This window comes from Pongo abelii, chromosome 9 (genome assembly GCF_028885655.2).
Source record: "Pongo abelii isolate AG06213 chromosome 9, NHGRI_mPonAbe1-v2.0_pri, whole genome shotgun sequence".
NCBI classification, from domain to species: Eukaryota; Metazoa; Chordata; class Mammalia; order Primates; family Hominidae; genus Pongo; species Pongo abelii.
The window spans coordinates 113,573,497-113,593,095 of record NC_071994.2 but is presented as its reverse complement, the minus strand read 5'-3'; the positions used below and the strand labels follow the sequence as shown (position 1 = coordinate 113,593,095).

The following is a 19,599-nucleotide window of genomic DNA, read 5'->3' as shown; positions in this document are numbered from 1 at the left end:
GAAGGATTTTTTCAAACTGAAAAATCACCTTTATACAAACCAATTATAGATTATATCCTCCATTTAATAATTTTAGAAGGTTTTATATAATAACACAAACTTCATTTGAACTTTTCTAATTTGAAATATAAGACAATTTATACTCTAAATTTTAGAGTGCTTTGGTTGAATATAATCATTAAAGTAGCTCTGGAAGGAGAGTTTAGGTAATCCACACACAAAGACAAGAATAATGAAGCTAATTAAGAGAATAAATTGGCTTTGAAGTACTTTAAAATTGTAGCACTGCTATGGTTTGAATGTCCCCTCCAAAACTCATGTTGAAATTAAATTGCCAGTGTAATGGCATTGAAAGGTGGGTCCTTTAAGAGGTGATCTCCTTTAAGAGCAGAGCCCTCATGAATGGATTAATGCCGTTATCTCAGGTGTGGGTTAGTTATGTCAGAAGTGGGCTCCTGATAAAAGGATAATCATTTTGCCCACTTGCTCTCACTCGCATTCTCTTGCCCTTCCACCATGTAATGATGCAGCAAGAAAGCCATCACCAGATGCCAAGCAGATGCTGGTACCATGCTCTTGGACCTCCCAGCCTCCAGAACCATGATCCAAATAAATCTCTTTTCTTTATAAATTACCCAGTCTGTGGTATTCTATTATAACAACAGAAAATTAAGACAAGCACTCTCCACATAGAAAGCATTCAATAGTTATGGCCAAGCATGGTGGCTCACATCTGTGTAATCCCAGCATTTTGGGAGGCTGAGGTGGGTGGATCACTTGAGCTCAAAAGTTCAAGACCAGCCTGGGCAACGTGGTAAAACCCTGTCCCTAGAAAAAATACAAAAATTAGCCAGGCGTGGTGGTCCGTGCCTGTAGTACCAGCTACTTGGGAGGCTGAGGCACGAGAATCCCTTGAAACTGGGAGGCAGAAGTTGCAGTGAGCCGAGATCATACTATTGCACTCTGGCCTGAGTGACAGAGTAAGACCCTGTCCCCCCTCCCCCCACAAAAAAAAAAAAAAACTACTCAATAGTTATTAAGCATCAAATGATACTTCAAGTTCTTCCTAATCACTTTTTACATATGAATTAGTTTAAAATCTTATTTTGCAGAACTAGTCAGTTTAGTTCAAGCAAATTATCTGCCCATACATACATATTTTATATTTTCCTAATAAAAGGTGAATTCCCTGATGGCACTCCTTGTCTTGTTCACCTCTGTGTCCCCAATGGGCATAACACAATGCTGTATGTCAAGCATTGTACTAGACAAATATTTATATAGATGATCAAGCTGCAATAATACACATGAAGCTAACTCCATTGTCTTATAACCTCTTTCTACTAATTTGTTCTGCTCTTCCTCACAATTAGTCCAAGTTAGTTGATGTTTTATCATATTTCCAAAAACCATACTGTGTACCGCTTTGTTAACTTTTATGAATTTATTTACAGTAAAGATAAGGATACGAATGTCTTCCACACATACGTGGTAATCTGTGGTGCTCGCCACTCCCTCCCTCCTGGGACTGACACACTGCAGCCCACGCTGCTCACCCTACAGCTCCATCCTTGTGTGAGAGAATGGCGCCACCTGGGGCTGTGCAACATGTCAGCCTGCTCATTCCCTTCTCCAGCTCAGGACAGAGAAACACAATTCATTCATAAGGTTTCCATTCTGTTATAGGCAGAGATTTATAAATCAGCATTATTTTTCAAAGAGTACAAAGTTAAACCATTCTGCTTAGAAAAGAATAAACACATCCAATCATTTTTCCTCTAGTTTAGTCAAAACAGAGATCAAACTTCTTTGATAGCGTTATAATGTCTACGTTCAGACTTAGACTTCAGAATCAAAATTTTGAAATATTTATTTATAAGGTTAATAACTATCTTTGAAGTTTAGCAGTTTACTGAGCAATTAAATATTTTTGTCCATACACATTCAGATTTAACTACTACTATAAATAAACTAGTCATAATTTTCTCCAGTTTCAGTCTGAACACATAGCTTATAGTAATAAGACACAGGTTCTAGTACAGATTTTCTAATTAGTGGTATGGCCCTAAACAAGCCAGGTTAGATCTCTGCCTTCACCCACATCAAACAGGAATAATAATGTATTTCCTTAACTTATCTTCTAGGTAAACAGATGAGATTATATGAAAACATTTCACTAAAGTCGCTAAACAAACATAAGAAAAAAATATGTAAGGTTTTTCTATCACATTAACTATTTTTTAATATTTGATTGACATTTTTGTAATATAACCAAAATAAAAATTGCATACTTTCAAGAATGACAAAATTCAGTAGTTATGCAAGGTGAATTAAAATAGTTAAGCTAGTCATAATACGAAGTCCACTCATCCATGTTCTCATTTAATCATTTTAAGAAATAATAATTATAAAAATAGGTAAAATTCCATGAAAATATTCCCATTTGTTCTAGTTCAGGAGGTCTTGCCCACATCAATGGATTGTCTGGCATCAGCCACTGTTTCAGGCACTCGAACAGTCATATTGTCCATAGATTTTGTCAAACAGATTTGGCAGCCCAACCGTGATCTGTATGGAAAAGAGGGAAGGTATGGTTTAGTATTACGTATATATATTCACAAGGCAATGCAGTTGTTTAAGATAGTCTTTATGTTTTCTTACCCAAAGCAGTCAGGGAACTTATTAACCTTTTAAATTTTCTTTATGTCAAAACAGATATAACCAACCCTATCAACTAGAGAGTAACAAAAGGTAAATATGAATACAATAAACCTGGTGTACCAAAGCTTCATTTTAGCCTTTGGTTCCTATTATCTATTAACTGTTTCACGAGACCAATATTTTTTGGTCAAAGAGCTGACAAGCAAGGAAACAATCAGAAGGCACAATGGTGGAGAACTGAGGTTATTAGCAAGGCCAAGAAAATGATTAATCAATTTCTAGATAATTAAAACCACACAGACTACAAAAGAAAGCTACACTTTTTAAAGCCTTTAAAAGAAGAAATCTGGAATAAATACATAGACTTCAGTCATCAATTATAAGAGCATATTTTTTCTTAAATTTTTACCATCTCTGAAAATCAAGAAGCATCTTAAAATCAATGGAATCTTACAATCACTGCTACACTGTCAGGTAATGGTCATGTCACAGCTACAAATTCGGTGACAATATTCATATGGGGTCTCTTCAACTTAGTTATGCAAAGTATGTAAGTACCACATGTCGAATTTACCTACTTTTCAAAATAAGTCTAAAAAGATTACAAAATGAAAATGAAGAAGAATACAGAAAGAAAGCAGGGTGTAAATTTGGAATTAATAAATATTTGTCACTTTAAGAATGACTATAATTTCCTTTTTTTTGCAGGATTACTACTAATTTTATTTTGTGTTTATTTTCCTTTTTTTTTTCTTTTTTAAGACAGGGTCTGGCTCTGTCACCCAGGCTGGAGTGCACTGGCATGATTTCAGCTCACTGCAACCTCCACCTCCCAGATCCTGGTGATCCTCCCACCTCATCCTCCTAAGTAGCTGGGACTACAGGCATGCACCACCATGCTTGAATAATTTTTGTATTTTTTGTAGAGACAAAGTTTCACCATGTTGCTTAGGCTGGTCTCAACCTTCTGGGCTCAAGTGATCTATCCACCTCAGCCTCCCAAAGTGTTGGGATTACAGGCATGAGCCACCGCGCTCAGCCATTTTATTTTCTTAGCAGTGATATATAATTCAAATCTATGTCTAGATAAGTCTAATAACTCTTTCAATATGCAGAAAATATGGTAAGTGATAACACTGTGCCATATTTGAATTAGCAGTGCTTTTTTCTTCCTTAGTGGCACATAAAAAGAAATGTTAATCTTACAGTCAACATGTCTTCGATTTGATGAAATGTGATATTCAGGTCTTGGTTTTATTAATGTATTCATCAAGCATTTACTGAGCACCTAAAGGCACAATACTAAACGTCAGTGAGGAAGAACAACTCAACTCCACACTTTCTTACTGAACACCTCTTATTTTCGGGGCATTAGGATACACTAAAGAGACGGCATCAGAGTTACAGCCAAAGACACCAGCAGTACAGAATCCAGCACTTAATACACCATGTTCACAGGCAATTTGCTTAACCTCACCAATGCTGGTTTCCTAACCTAATCTTCAAGATGAGTAGGAGAATTCCTTACAGGACTGCTGTGAAGATTGGTTGCTAATGCCAGCATTAATGAGTAAACTTTCAATCAAAGGGATGAGATGAGACACATTCAGATAGTTAATACGTGAGACGGTGGTAAATGCCACGGAGGGAGACAGCCTAACGGCTCTGAGAGGTCTAAGAAGAAAGCGCTTACTTCTGGCCACGGAGGTGGTGTCCACAATGGGCTTTGGAGGATAGGTAGGATTTACTATTTACTATTTAGTAAAAGATAAAGGAGAAAAGTATGTGAGGCAAAGGCAACACAATGCAGAGAAGCTCAAGTCATATTTAAGGCAAGATGGGTGTTTTAGCTTGGTTGCCGCACAGCGTAAACAAGCACAAGGGGAATGATGGGCCAGAAGAGCGGCCAGAGCCACAGGCAACTGTGAATATCAGTTAAGGGGCTTGTGTCTCACTGGTGAGCAAGGAGGAACCACCAGGAAGTTTTGGAGTGAAGGAGTATGCTTAACCATGAGAAATACTGATTACTAACAGAAAAAAATCCCCTCTACCAAGAGTTCTTTATTTGTAGAATTGGAAACAGCCTTCACAATACTCAATTACGCATTAAGCTCTGTCTGCAAGAGAGAAAAAGTGGCAAGCCAATTTGGACAAATTCATTAAGACAGCAGTGAGCTCTAGAGAGTGTTGGTTACTCTTGGTATTCATATACAGAGAGCAAGATGATGCTGGTCTTCAAGGAATGGTTACTTTTGTAAGGGAAACAGAGATGGAAACAGTTATCAGTGAAACATGGCAGGGTACCACAAGTGTGGTGATAGAAGAACAGTAAGTCTGTTATGGGAACACAGAAAGAGACGGAACAAAAAGCTCCTGCTCACTCTAGAAAATAAGGCAGTGGCGCTCCGTGGCTAGTTTCTCGCTCTCCTACTTCTTCTACCTCCTTAAAGATCTCTGGCTCCAAGATCCACCAGTATAGACGGTGTCTCATACTTCTAGAGAAGGAGACAGACAAGGCTCCCCTGATTTCACACTTTGAGTCCCACAACATTTTGACACTTCTGCAAACCTGGAAGGTATTTTCTCCAGTCACTCTTGCCACATATCCCTGATGGTGAAAATATACTGGGTATTGGGTTTACTTTAGTTCTAGGGTTTGGTTTTCAACTCAGAGAAGCAGCTTGAAATAGTAAGACTAAGGGCTTTGGGGCCCAACCTAGCTGGATTTAAATCAGGGGTGTTACCCACTAGCTGTGCAGCCTTAAGCAAATCCGCGATAACTAAACCTTGTTTCCCCACCTACAATATGGTGATAGTACTGCCTAACCCTGAAGGTTAGAAATAATATTTAAGTGCCTAGGCACTTAAGTTCCCAATGGATAGGTCAATATGATGGTAGTTACAATGCTAACAACTACCATTTAATGAATGCTTTCTCCACCAAGCACTGTTCTGACAGCTTCACATATATTTCCACATTAACTCCACACAGCAATACTGTGAGGTAGGTACTATTATTATCCTCATCTTACATATAAGGAATCTGAAGCCTCTGTGTAGATTATCCATGCAAACTGGTGGCAGGGAGCAATGACAATCATCCAATGTAAACTCACAGGTAATTCCTGAATCTCCCTTTCCATCAACTATTAATTCCTCAAGCAGTTGGTGACCTCTATTGTGAATCTGGCATTGGAGATACAATGGTAAAATAAGACATGGCTGCTCCTCTAATGGGAAAAGGGAGAGAGGTAACCAGTATGAAAAAAAACAATGAGGCTGTCCATGTATCATCCATCCATCCATCAACAATCAAGGTTAAGGACAACCAACAAAACACTGAAGCCAGGCACGGTGGCTCACGCCTGTAATCCCAGCACTTCAGGAGGCCAAGGCAGGCAGATCATGAGGTCAGGAGTTCAAGACAACCTGGCCAACATGGTGAAACCCCATCTCTACTAAAAATACAAAAATTAGCCAGGCATGGTGGCAGGCACCTGTAATCCCAGCTACTCGGGAGGCTGAGGCAGGAAAATTGCTTGAACCCAGGAGGCAGAGGTTGCAGTGAGCCAAGATCGTGTCACTGCACTCCAACAAGGGTGACAAAGCAAGACTCTGTCTCAAAAAAAAAAAAAATTGAAATGATGGTGCTTTTGCTTAAAAATTAAAAATATTTACATATTTAAAATAAGTATATGAACTAAAAGGCTGAATTTCCTTATTTCTTTTTCTGAAACTTTCTGATACCCTAAAAATAAGTTTACATGTGGTTACTAGCTTTGAACAAAATTCTTTCCATTCCAAATATGTCAATGTGTTTTGTAAATGCTACCTGTGAAACTCATCATACTCTTTCCCACAAAGTATTTCTACTAAAATGCTGTATACTTAAGAATACCAGCTATAAAACACTATAAAAGCTATTCCTTGCTATTATGTAGCTCTAAAACTTGGAAATTTTCTCATCAATACTCTTGCTAGCTTACATTTATTATAGACCTTTTGTATCTAACTGTAGCTCTCCCTTTTTCCTTTCTTTTCAATTAGAATATTATCTATTACATGCATCCACAAATTGTAACTGTATAAAAGGGCAAGCAGTTAGCTATGACTGAACTCTCTTATTAAGAGACACAACTCTCAGAACCAAACTAATACAGTCATTGGATTTAGTTTCTGTGTTAAGGGGCAAAAAGGAGGTGCTCACAGAGAACACGGCACTGAAGATGTGAGAGGACAGGCAGACAGTAGCCACAATCCACTCTGCTTTGGTGTCCAAAGAGATATTTCAACAGTTTCTCTTCCCAGGGTTATCAGTCTCACATCCACCAAGAGGAAAATGAACTATAAAAGGAACAAAATGATTCTTCTCCTCTAAATAAATACAGATGACCTGAAAATGTTTGTGAGGATTAAATGAGGTTTAATCCTCATTTAATATAATATAATGAGGATTATATTATAATATACTATAATATAATATATATTATATATATTATATATATTGTATAATATATATTATATAACTCAATATAATGAGTTTATATTAAAAGTGTATAACAAAATTGTAGCTATATAATACACATGAAATAAAACTATTATTACTATTATCTTTAATTTTTTAAAAATTATTTGTCATTAAGGTCACCAAACTAGAGTTAAACAAAGCCAACCTTAATTAAGTAATATATGCCCTCATTATCTTACTGCTTGAAACAGTATATCGGCTAGCTACCTTCATTGACTCCAATCGAAAGACTAGATAATTTTTTTAAAAAATAAGATATCACTTGATGTCACTTGCTACTGTAAATCTCACCACTTTTAAGAGTAACTCTATTAATTAATAACAAGAATAAGCTCTGATTAAGGTACACTTAGAAAAAGAGCTATTCATTTTAACATAATTACTATTATATATTAAGTTTCTTTAAAAATTCTGTTCTCTCAAATAGGTGAAACTTTCCACTATAATTGTGTTCAATTATCAAATATAAAATATCAAATATAAAAGCATTAGATTTAACCCCTCCATTCAGTTGTGATACATATTAGTTCCTGGAGTAAAAAGAGACTAAAGAAGAGGTGTTAGGATCTAGAACTTATACTTCCAATTAATTTTTTTTACTTTTGTAAAGTTTCATAAGGTCTAAACTGTAGAACAGTGAAAACAAAGAGAAATGCCACATATCTGAATACTCAAAATCTGTGACTGTTATTTAACCCGGTAGAACACTATTACATTCATGGGTCTGGTCTTACATAGACAACATAATAAAACATCTATGTTCCCAGATTATTATTACAATTGAAGCAGTCCAAAAATCTTACCTGTCTGTTAGTCCATATGCCAGATCGAGCATGTCATTCTCCTCATCAGTGATTGCATCTAACTTCTCATATATGTGATCTTCAAAGATGAGGTGACAGGTTGAACAAGCCAGGGTTCCCTCACATGCACCTGACAAAAGCAATAAACACTGAACATAGTCCCCTCTACATCAGACGATTCAAACCTGGTTCAGTAAAGGCTTCTAAATGTTAGAATCAGCATTAGAATACATAAGTGAGGCCGGGCACGGTGGCTCACACCTGTAATCCCAGCGCTTTGGGAGGCCAAAGCAGGCAGATCACTTGAGGTCAGGAGTTCGTGACCAGCATGACCAATATGGCGAAATCCCGTCTTTACTAAAATTAAGACAAAAATTAGCCAGGCATGGTGGCACACACTTGTAGTCCCAGCTACTAGGGAAGCTGAGGCAGAAGAAATACTTGAACCCGGGAGGTGGAGGTTACAGTGAGCTGAAGTTACACTCTAGCCGGGGTGACAGAGTAAGACTCTGTCTCAAAAAAAAAAAAAAAGAAAAGAGTACACAAATGAAAGGTGAAAATGAAGAGAAGAGGGGCAACAACCCTCCATCTCCTGCCACATGCGCATGCACACACACGCATGAGTTTGAAATCCCTCACATTATATTATTTCGCAAAGGTTCTGGCTTGATGCTGTGAAGGAATACCTATGAAAATATAGTCCTAATAGAGAGCTTACAAGTTAATAAGCTGAGACATGCATACATATAAAGATGTGTGCAATTTTAAACTTACATAGTAATTACTGACATAATAGCGATGAAAGTTATGGTATATAAGAGGAACTAGAAAGCAATCAAACCTATAGCTAAATTAAGTTAAATGTTCTTCCCTCTCAATCTCTCCTTGTACTTTGGACAGAATCAAGTCATTTTAAAATACGTCACTGTGGTCTTAAATAATCAGAATATTTATCCTGTTCCATTTTTTAAGTCATTAATTTAACAGTTGTTTACTGAGTACATATCGTATGCCAGACACTGTGATGAGAGAACTAAAACGTCACCTTGTCCAACTAAACCAGGACGAATCTGCTCTGTAACATCCCTTTCCTGGTATTACTCAGCCTTCGCTTGAAAATCTCCTGACAAAGAAACCGACACCACATAAGTCAGCCAATTTTGCATTCGGCTGGCTTCCACCAAGCTAAAGTCTGCCACTCTGTAACTAGCACCTACTGGTCCAACGCTAACCCATGGAGTTTAATCCTTCTAAAGGATAGCTTTTCATTTATTTGAGATCATTCTTCCTTCTCCCAGCTGAGCATCCCCAGGTCCTTCCACTAAGTCCTTCCACTGTTTCTTACATAACACAGTTCTAAATCCCATCCCTCAGGCCAGTTGGGCTTTTCTTAAAATATGGCATCCAGAACACATTAGTATCCCAGGGGAGGACCTGACAACAGAGGCGTGCAGAATCACAGTCTGGTTAAATCTGACTTTAAAAACAGTGATTTGGGTTTGTTTTTACATAGTTTTTTAAAGCCACTGTACAATTTCAAAGAATGTAGAGTTCTCAGAGTAACTTCATTTTGATTTATATTCTCTTTTGGTCACTAAACATTATATGAAATATACACAACCACTGTTAACAACTAGTAACCTTCTTAATTTTCCTCTGAATGGATCATTTTAACTAGAGTTGTTCCTTCCTTATAATTTAAGCATTTATTATTCATATTTTACTGTAAGGAAACAAAAAAAACAGGCCGTGCATGGTGGCTCACACCTGTTACCCAGCACTTCGGGAGGCCGAGGCAGATGGATCACGTGAGGTTCGAGACCAGCCTGGCTAACACAGTGAAACCCTGTCTCTACTAAAAATACAAAAACTAGCTGGGCGTGGTGGTGCACACCTGTAATCCCAGCTACTCGGGAGGCTGAGGCAGAAGAATCACTTGAACCTGGGAAGCAGAGGATGCAGTAAGCCGAAATCGCCCCACTGCACTCCAGCCTGGGTGACAGAGTGAGACTGCATCTCAAAAATAAAAAAACACCATTGTGAAGTTTCTCTAAATCTTCATTTTTATTAAATCCAATTCAAAGCAATAATAGAATTATAGGAGAGGGAGACCATACAGTGAAGTTCAGAGTTAGGGGCATGGGCTCTTAGCCAGACTTCCTCCCTTCAACCACAGCTTTCCTTTTTACTAACCCTGTCACCTTGGGCTACTTTACCTTCCATGTCTCAGTTTCCTCAAGAGTAACTATACTAACCTCACATAGTAGTTCCAAGAATTACACATGACTGTATACTTAATATATATGAATATATATACTGGCAACCATGACTGGCAGATAGTATGTACTATGTAAGTGTTGGTAAACATTATTATTATTATCTGGAAGTTACAGAAACTCTTAGAGTAATTCAACTTTATTTGTAAACATAAGAGGAATTAAGAATTAAGCCCCAGAAGTTAAAGAAATGGACTAAGGTCATACCACTAGTTAGAGATGAGTTATGACTTCAACTTAAAGTTTCCCAATGCTGTAGGCAACTAATAATTATTGTACCACCATACAATAATGTAAGTTACCTTACTTACATATTAAATGGAGAGAAAAGGCTCATATGCCAACAAATCCCTCCTGAAAAACAAAGGACATTGCTTTTTGTACCAGTGGCCAGTCAAAATGAAGAGTTACCATCCTGTTCTAGCTGTTCATAGGCTTCAAATTCTCCCCCTCTTCCCTAGGAAGCTTCAGTTCTTTTAACCTTCTCTTAAAGGTATTATTCTATTCTCTTATTTAAATTTCATGGCTCTTCTCAGGAACCCTGGCAATTATTTCCACATCTTGCTTAAGTTGCTAAGCTCAGCGCTGAAGAGATTATTCTAATAAGAATTTGAAAAATGCTGAATATTTACAGATTAACTTTTGGTGCCTACACACTAAGTTCCTATTATATATTCTAGTCCCGTATTTATTCTTTAAATGAACACATCACATTCATGATCCCTCATTATTTTATGGTCCTTTTTGAACCTTTTCTGCCACAAAAACTTGCCTACAATTTATCCTTTCTTATTCTTTGTACTAGGAAGAAGTTCAAATATAATAGAAACTATAAGACTCAGAATGAAACCAGCCTATGTGAGAGAGCTAACACTAAACCAGAGAAAGCTAATGGTCAGACTGTGTTAGAACAACTATCACTACAGAAACGATCTGTAGCAAGGGTTTCCAAGACTCCATGGATGGCACTTAGGAACTGTTCTGTCCTTGCCATGGTCAGGGCTCAAAGAAAAATTTAAAAAACAAAAAAGTAAAAAGAAACTTTCAATCTTGCAAAAACCCATAAGAAGACAGATGAGTAGTTTTCTAGAGTTTGTTTTGAGATTTAACCTATATGGTTTATTAAAAAATAAAGAATTTTAGAGAATATTGGAGACACTTAACCAAAAAGGGTATTTAGGAGGAAAAAAAAAAACCTGCAAAAATAAGGTAAATATTTGGGTATAAAAAAGAGCCTAAAACTGTAAGAAGAACAAGAGGCTATTTAAGAAAAAAAAAAAGAGTTACTCCTTTTCTGTTTTATTTATCTCATAAAATATTGGCAATTTCATGATAGCTATGTCCTCCAATTACTAGTTGTCTCTTTCAGTGTTCAGTTCTATGAGGTTTTTTGTTTTGTTTTGTTTGTTTGTTTTTTGAGACAGAGTCTTACTCTTGTTGCCTGGACTGGAGTATAATGGTACGATCTCGGCTCACAGCAACCTCCGCCTCCTGAGTTCAAGTGATTCTCCTGCCTCAGCCTCTTGGAGTAGCTGAGATTACAGGCATGAGCCACCACCACGCCTGGCTAATTTTTGTATTTTTAGCAGAGACGGGGTTTCACCATGTTGTCCAGGCTGGTCTCAAACTCCTGACCTCAGGTGATCTGCCTGCCTCAGCCTCCCAAAGTGCTGGGGTTACAGGCGTGAGCCACCGCACCTGGCCAGTTCTATGAGTTTTAATGTATGTATAGACTTGTGTAACCACCACCACACTGAGGGTACAGAGCAGCTTCATCAGCCTAAAACTTTTAATTCCCTTTTGCTGTTGCTTTGTTGTCACAGTCTACCCCATCCCTAACCCCTGGTAACCACTAATCTGTTCTCTATCACTGTAGTTTAGTCTTTTCCAGAATGTTCATATAAATAGAATCATACAGTGTATGACTGAAACTGGCTTCTTTCACTCAACACAATGCCCTTGAGATTCATCCAATGTGTTGCATGTATCTATAGTTTGCTCCCTTTCATTGCTAAGAAGCATTCCACTGTTTGAATGTCCCATAGTTTGTTTCTAGTAGGTATCTGGTGGTGTCACATTGTGACTTTCATTCACATTTTCTCCGAGAAATTAAAGGTGTAAAATGTCTTTTTTTTTTTTTAACTTTGCCTCATTTTTTTCCCAAAGCCACTTGGGAGAATGGCATCACCATTAGTCTCTTGTGCCTCTAGAAGAAAACTCTAAACAACACAGAGTTGTTCACACATACAAGTCCAGGTCCAGATGCCCCTCAATCTTTTCATGAGCTTATTTGCCATCTCTAAATTCTCCTTGGTGAAGTGTCTGTTCATATCTTTTGCCCATTTTTTAATTGGGTTGTTTTCTTACTGTTAAGTTTGGAGAGCTTTTTACATAGTCGGGATACAAGTCCTTTCATTGGATATGTGATTTACAAGTATTTTCTCCCAGTCTGTAGTTTGGCTTTTCAGTCCCTTAACAGTGTCTTTGGAAGAACAAAAGTTTTTAATTTTGATTAACTCTAATTTATTTTTCTTATATATAAGAATTTATATATAAATTCTTTTCCAGTCATGTCTAAGAATTCTTTGCCTACCTACCCACAGGTCCTAAAGATTTTTTCTTGTTCTTTCTTTTAGGAGTTTACAGTTCTAAGTTCTACATTTAGATCTAAGTCAATTTTGCATTAATGTTTTTATAAGATGTGAGGTTTAGGTTGATGCACCTTTTTTTCCCACATGAATATCCAATTGATTCAACATCATTTGTTGAAAAGAATACCCTTTCTTCACTAATTGCTTTGCACCTCTGTCAAACACCAATTGGCCATTGCCAAGAGGTGGAAACAACCCAAATATCTCTCAAGTGATAAAGAGATAAAGAAAATGTGGTATACATCCATAAAATGAAATATTATTTGGCCACAAAAAGGAATAAAGTATACACACTAAAACACAGATGAACGTTGAAAACATTATGTTAAGTGAAAGCCGCTCACAAAGGACCACATATTATATGATTCCATTGATGTGAAATGTCCAGAATAGGCAAATCTATAGATACAGAAAGTAGTGGCTGCTCAGGGCTAGGGAAATGGGGGATTGAGAGGTGCTAGCTAAAGAGTATGGGGTTTCCTTTTGAAGTGATGAAAATGTTTTAAGGTGATGTTGCACAACTCTGAATATACTAAAAAAATTCACTGTATACTTTAAACAGGTGAATTGTTTGGTATTTGAATGATATCTCAATAAAGCTGTTACCAAAAAAACTGCCCATCTTTTATGGGTCCATCACTGAACTCTTTATTCTGTTTCATTGATCTACATGTTTGCTTGTCTCTCTGCTGATACTATACCGTCTTCATCACTGTGGTGTCATTGTAAGTCTGAAGGCCTGTACTGTACTTCTTCTAACTATTCTTCTTTTAAAATTGTTTTGGCTATTCTAGTTTCTTTGCTTTTCCATAAACATTTTGTTAGATTTAAACCTAAAATTTTCATTTCAGGAAGCTATTATAAATGGTTTTTTTTTTTAGTTTTCATTTCCAAACATTCACTGTTAAGTACACAGCAATACAACTGATGTGTGTGTGTGTGTGTGTGTGTGTGTGTGTGTTGACCTTATATTCTAGGACCTTGCTAAACTTACTTATTAGTTCTAAGAATGTTTTTGTAGATTCCTTGTGACTTTCTTCATAAACAATCATGTCATCTAAAACCAGTTTTATTTTTTTCAATCTATGTGCCTTTTCTTTCTTTCTCTGGCCTTAACACACTGGTTAAGACATCCAGTGTGATGTTAAATAGGAGTGGTGAAAGTAGACATCCTTGCCTTGTCTCCAATTTTACAGGAAAGACATCCATTTTTCACCATTAAGCATGATGTTAGTTATAGAGTTTTTTGTAGATTCCCTTTATCAGCACCTTATTTTGCACAGAATTGATCTGGCACTGCCTTCTTATTTCCAGTTAAAACATGAGAACTGCCACCAATTCTCTATCTCTTTTGACACAGAGAGTTCAGAGCCATAATGAGCATCCCTATAGCTCCCAACCGCACTAGAGCCACAGCCTCAGATGCCAAAGGCTATCCGCAGAAACAAAGTAGATAACATTGTTATTAGGCCTCATCTTCTAAGTTTTCTTCAGCATCACAGAATTCCCAGGCTCCTATCCACCATGATATCTTCTGCACTAAGAATCACCCATGCATATATTCCCACTATCAGACTCGGGTGCAACACAGAGAAAGGAGTCTCTGTTTTTTGCGTATGTGCGTATCTGTGTGTGTGTGTGTGTGTGTGTGTGTGTGTAGGGTGGGTCCAGGGAGTTAAGGTGTTCCTGGTGTATGTGTGTGTGTGTGTGTTCGTGTGTGTAGGGTGGGTCCTGATCTGGGATTAGAAGGTACAGGCTTGGCATGGTGGTTCATGCCTATAATCCCAGCACTTTGGGAGGCCACTGTATGAGGATCTCTTGAGGACAGGAGTTTGAGAACAGCCTGGGCAACATACCAAGATCCCATTTCTAAAAAATTTTAAAAATTAGCTGGGTGTGGTGGCTCACACCTGCAGTCCCAGCTACTTGGGAGGCTGAGGCAGGAGGATCACCTGAGCCCAGGAGGTCAAGGCTGCAGTGAGCTATGATCATGCCACTACACTTCAGCCTGGGTGACAAAGCGAGATCCCACCTCTTTTTGTTTGTTTGTTTCAAGCTTTGGGGTACATGTGCAGGATGTGCAGGTTACACAGGTAAATGTGTGCCATGGTGGTTTGCTGCACCTATCAACCCATCACCTAGATATTAAGCCCCACATGCATTAGCTCTTTTCCCTAATGCTCTCCCCTCTGCGCCCTCCCACCAACAGGCCCCAATAAGTGTTGTTCCCTTCCTTGTGTCCATGTGTTCTCTTTTTTCAGCTCCCACTTATAAGTGAGAACATGCAGTATTTGGTTTTCTGTTCCTGCATTAGTTTGCTGAGGATAATGGCTTCCAGCTCCATCCATGTCCCTGCAAAGGACATGATCTTATTCCTTCTATGGCTGCATAGTATTCCACGGATATGTGCATTCTTTATCCAGCCTATCATTATTGATTGGCATTTGGGTTGATTCTATGTCTTTGCTATTGCGAATAGTGCTACAATGAACATATACGTGCATGTATCTTTATAACAGAATGATTTATATTCCTTTGGGTATATACCCAGTAATGAGATTGCTGGGTCAAATGGTATTTCCAGTTCTAAATCTTGGAGGAATCACCACTCTGTCTTCCACAATGGTTGAACTAATTTACATTCCCACCAACAGTGTAAAAGTGTTCATATTTCTCTGTAACCTCACCACATCTGTTGTTTCTTGACTTTTTAATAATCACCATTCTGACTGGCATGAGATCCTGTCTCTTTAAAAAAGTAGAAGAAAGAAGCAGCAGCAGCTACAATTACAAGAGTTAGAAGGTACAACGCATTTTATCCCAAAAAACAAGCTATAAATGGTGATTAAGTCAGTTGTGAAGAAACACGTTCTGTGTGTTGGCTCAAAAATTTAGCCAACATCATTTTTATGGGAAAACAAATTCCGAATAACAAGCAGCTGACCTGAAAATAGATTATGGAAACAAAACCTATTCACAAAATGGGGAGCTTTTTTTTTTCCGCTTTTCATATACACAGAGAACCCTACAAAACAAACAGTGGAAGATAACCTATAAAACTATAAAAGAATAAAGGATATAAAAGTAACAAACAACAACTACAAGGCTCAAACTTGCAGCTGATCACAATATGGGTATACTAATATATGATGTATATGAAGGAATGAGGTGCAAAAGTTACATAGCTTATTATATACACAGCCCCAGAGTAATATTGGTGGCTGTCAGCTTTTAGTGTCTTTGTAAGTGGTTCGCTATATAAAAGTAAATGAATAGGGAAAATGTGTATGTCTATGTGTATACATGTATGTAAATGTGTATATATACATGGATATACACATATATGTAAACACAAAGTGATCATGTTTTATGAGAAATGCATTCTCAAAGATTTTGAAAATTGTACAAGTCTCATATTTCAAGAATTATTTTCTCAAAGAAACAAAATAGAAAAATGGATTCCCAAAGTTTAAAAATCTAAAATCCTCAAACATTTTTGTTTTAAAATATACTTAAGTAGAACAAACGTTTGAAGTAAAATTCTTTTCATTACTATGTCCACCTTTCAAATAACCAAAAATACATCATGTCTTACAGCAGTCCCGGGCCACAGGCCACACAGCAGGTGAGCAGAGGGCAAGCGAGGGAAGCTTCATCTGTATTTACAACCGCTCCCCATTGCTCACATTACCGTCTGAGCTCCACCTCTGTCAGATCAGCAGCTGCATTAGATTCTCATAGGATGAGAACCCTACTGTGAACTGTGCATGTGGGGGATCTAGGGTGCACCCTCCTTATGAGAATCTAATGCCTGATGATCTGTTACTGTCTCCCATCACCTCCAGATGGGACCTAGATCTAGTTGCAGGAAAACAAGCTCAGGGCTCCCACTGATTCTACCTTATGATGAGTTGTATAATTATTTCATTATATGATACAGTGTAATAATAATAGAAATAAAGTGCACAATAAATGTAATGCACTTGAATCATCCCAAATCCATCCCAACCCCAACCTTGTCCATGGAAAATTTGTCTTCCACGAAACCAGTCCCTAGTGCCAAAAAGGTTGGGGGCCACTGCCTTAGAAAATAGAATGGTAGTTACCAGCAGATGGGAGTAGGGGTGAGGAAATGAAATGAGCATGTGCTGTTCGAAGGCTACAAAGTTTCAGTTAGGAGGAATTTGTGTTTAAGATCTCTAGCACAGGGCGAGCACAGTGGCTCATGCCTGTAAACCCAGTACTTTGGGAGGCTGAGGCAGGCAAACTGTTTGAGGTCAGGTATTCGAGACCAGCCTGGCCAACGTGGTGATACCCCATCTTTACTAAAAATACAAAAATTAGCCAGGTGTGGTGGTGCTCACCTATAATCCCAGCTACTAGGAAGGCTGAGGCACAAGAATCACTTCAACCCAGGAGGTGGAGGCTGCAGTGAGCCAACATCATGCCACTGCACTCCAGCCTGAGTGACAGAGTGAGACTCTGTCTCAAAATATTATAAAAAATTAATTTTAAAAAATCTATAGCAACAGCATGGTGATTGCAGTTAATAATAATGTATTGTGTATTTCAAAAGTTACTAACAGTAAATTTCAGAGGTCTCATCACAAAAAATAAGTGAGGTGAAGGATATGTTTATTAGCTTAAGTTAATCATTCCACATTGTATACATGTATCAAAACATTACACTGTACCTACCCCATAAATACAATTATGATCTGCCAACTAAAATTAATAATAATAACATACTTCATGCCTTAGCACAGATAATAACCGGATTTAGGAACACCTTACAGCAGCACTGATATTAGCCCCTGGTGCCAGCATTTTAGCCACCATCCTGGCTTGGTTATACAACAATTTTCATGAACTTAAAAGTATATACATTTTAGTACTGCTTTGATTTTGTTGACATACTGGCTAACAATTCAGAGTGCTTTCTCCTAAAATAACAGTAGTATGTATCATGACAGGTTTTTGGCTTTCTTCCTAGCATTTTGTTATATCTAACCTCTATTCCAAAATAACTCATTTTCAGATACATTTTTCAGTATTAGCACTTAATGCTTGGCTGAAACTGATACAGGCTTTAAAAATGATTTTAAATTATAACCACAGTTTAAAATATCATCACCATAGTCAAGAAAATCAAACAGATATTCAAATGTCTATAAACAGCACGGTTCACATGGTGCTGACAAAGGATGGCAGGGATTTGTTTATTAGCTAAAATGGTCCATCTTTAGCTGCAGTAACAAACGTAAAATTTACAACTCACACAGCCTGCCAGCTTAAAATTATAGGATTCCTGACAACAGTTTTGGTTTTCACAATCCTTCTGATTTTGCTAGAGTAAGAATCTCAATACTGTTAATCTGCACAATTTCAAATATATGCATATAAAGTAACATGAAGAATAGTAAAGCATGCTTACTAATTTCAAGGTTGGTGAACTCATGAACCAAGTTTCATTTTTTTAAAACAGGAATAATGATAGTAAATACTTGGGCAAATCCTCAGAAGTTGTAGCTGTGAAATTAATTCCTAGAGAAAGTCAGATCTCTGCAGACTGCTGCTCCTTTCCTTTCATGTAACTTGAGTGTTTGCCAACGGGAAAAGACATTTCGTGTGTGTGCATCTCATATTAAGATCATTTTGTATTATCTACTACGATGCTGACAATACAATTGCCCACCCCGACACCTAACCCCTTTCCCAAACAAAAATCTAGAGGATGGCTGTGTGGGAATATTATATATTAGAAATGGAAATTATGTGTAAACAAAATCTAATTTTCTAAAGATTGATCTAGCGTAGTCAGAAATACATTATATCAATAGGGACTCAAGCATGAGGGGAATAAATATAAACTTATACAAACACAATCAGGATCTTCCAATTTGTATAATTTCCCTTAAAACAGACACATGAATAGGTAATATTGAAGAAAAAAATGTCTTGAGAGTAAACTAGGTAAGTTGAATCTCAGGTGTGTAACTGCCCCCTAGTGACAGAATATTATGATACACTCTGAAAACAGGTACCTGCATCATCCAAAAGATCTATATTAATATAAAAGTTGGCAATGAGAATGTTTATAAGTTTGAACTGTTTCCAAAATTTATGACTGTCCCTTTTTATTCATTTGTTCACTTATTACTTCATTTCATATATAATGAGGAATTAAACAGGAATGACTTTATCCCTCATTGCAGTCTACTGGAAAGATACACAAGAAATACATAATTACTAAACTGACAAATACTATGAAACAAGTGAACAAGATGCCGAGAAGGAGGATAATGGGTTCAGGGTAACAAGAGAACCACTACTTTGGACTGGGTGGCTGGGCAAAGCCTTGCTAAGGAAGTATATAAATTGAGATTCGATAGATGAAAAGCTAAATTTTGGGGATGGGAGAGAGAGAGGGATGTGTCTCAGGGAGAGGGTAAAGTATACACAAAGTCTCAAAAGTAGGAATTCTGGGTGAGTTCAAGCTCTTGAGAAAAGACCAGTATCACCAAAGTGGGACAAAGAACAATGAGAAAAAAACAAAAAAGAGGAAGAGTGGCAGATGGGGCCAGATAATGCAGAGACTTTTACGGCTGGGAATACAGATTTTATCCTATGTGCAAAGGAAGACACTCGTGGTTTTTTGTTTGTTTGTTTGTTTTTTTGAA

General features: G+C 37.5%; 1 protein-coding gene across 1 annotated transcript in view; it reads right to left on the bottom strand.

Annotated features, from left to right (window-relative positions):
* Positions 1-1,425: 1,425 nt before the first annotated feature.
* The window catches only part of FDX1 (ferredoxin 1), a 37,365-nt gene continuing 19,191 nt past the window's right edge, over positions 1,426-19,599 (bottom strand). The window contains exons 3-4 of the mRNA XM_009247037.4: positions 7,993-8,122; positions 1,426-2,568 (exon numbers count right to left, since the gene is read on the bottom strand). Of these exons, the coding sequence (XP_009245312.1) occupies positions 2,454-2,568; positions 7,993-8,122 (245 nt within the window). The 3' untranslated portion in view covers positions 1,426-2,453. The remainder of the gene's footprint in view (positions 2,569-7,992; positions 8,123-19,599) is intronic.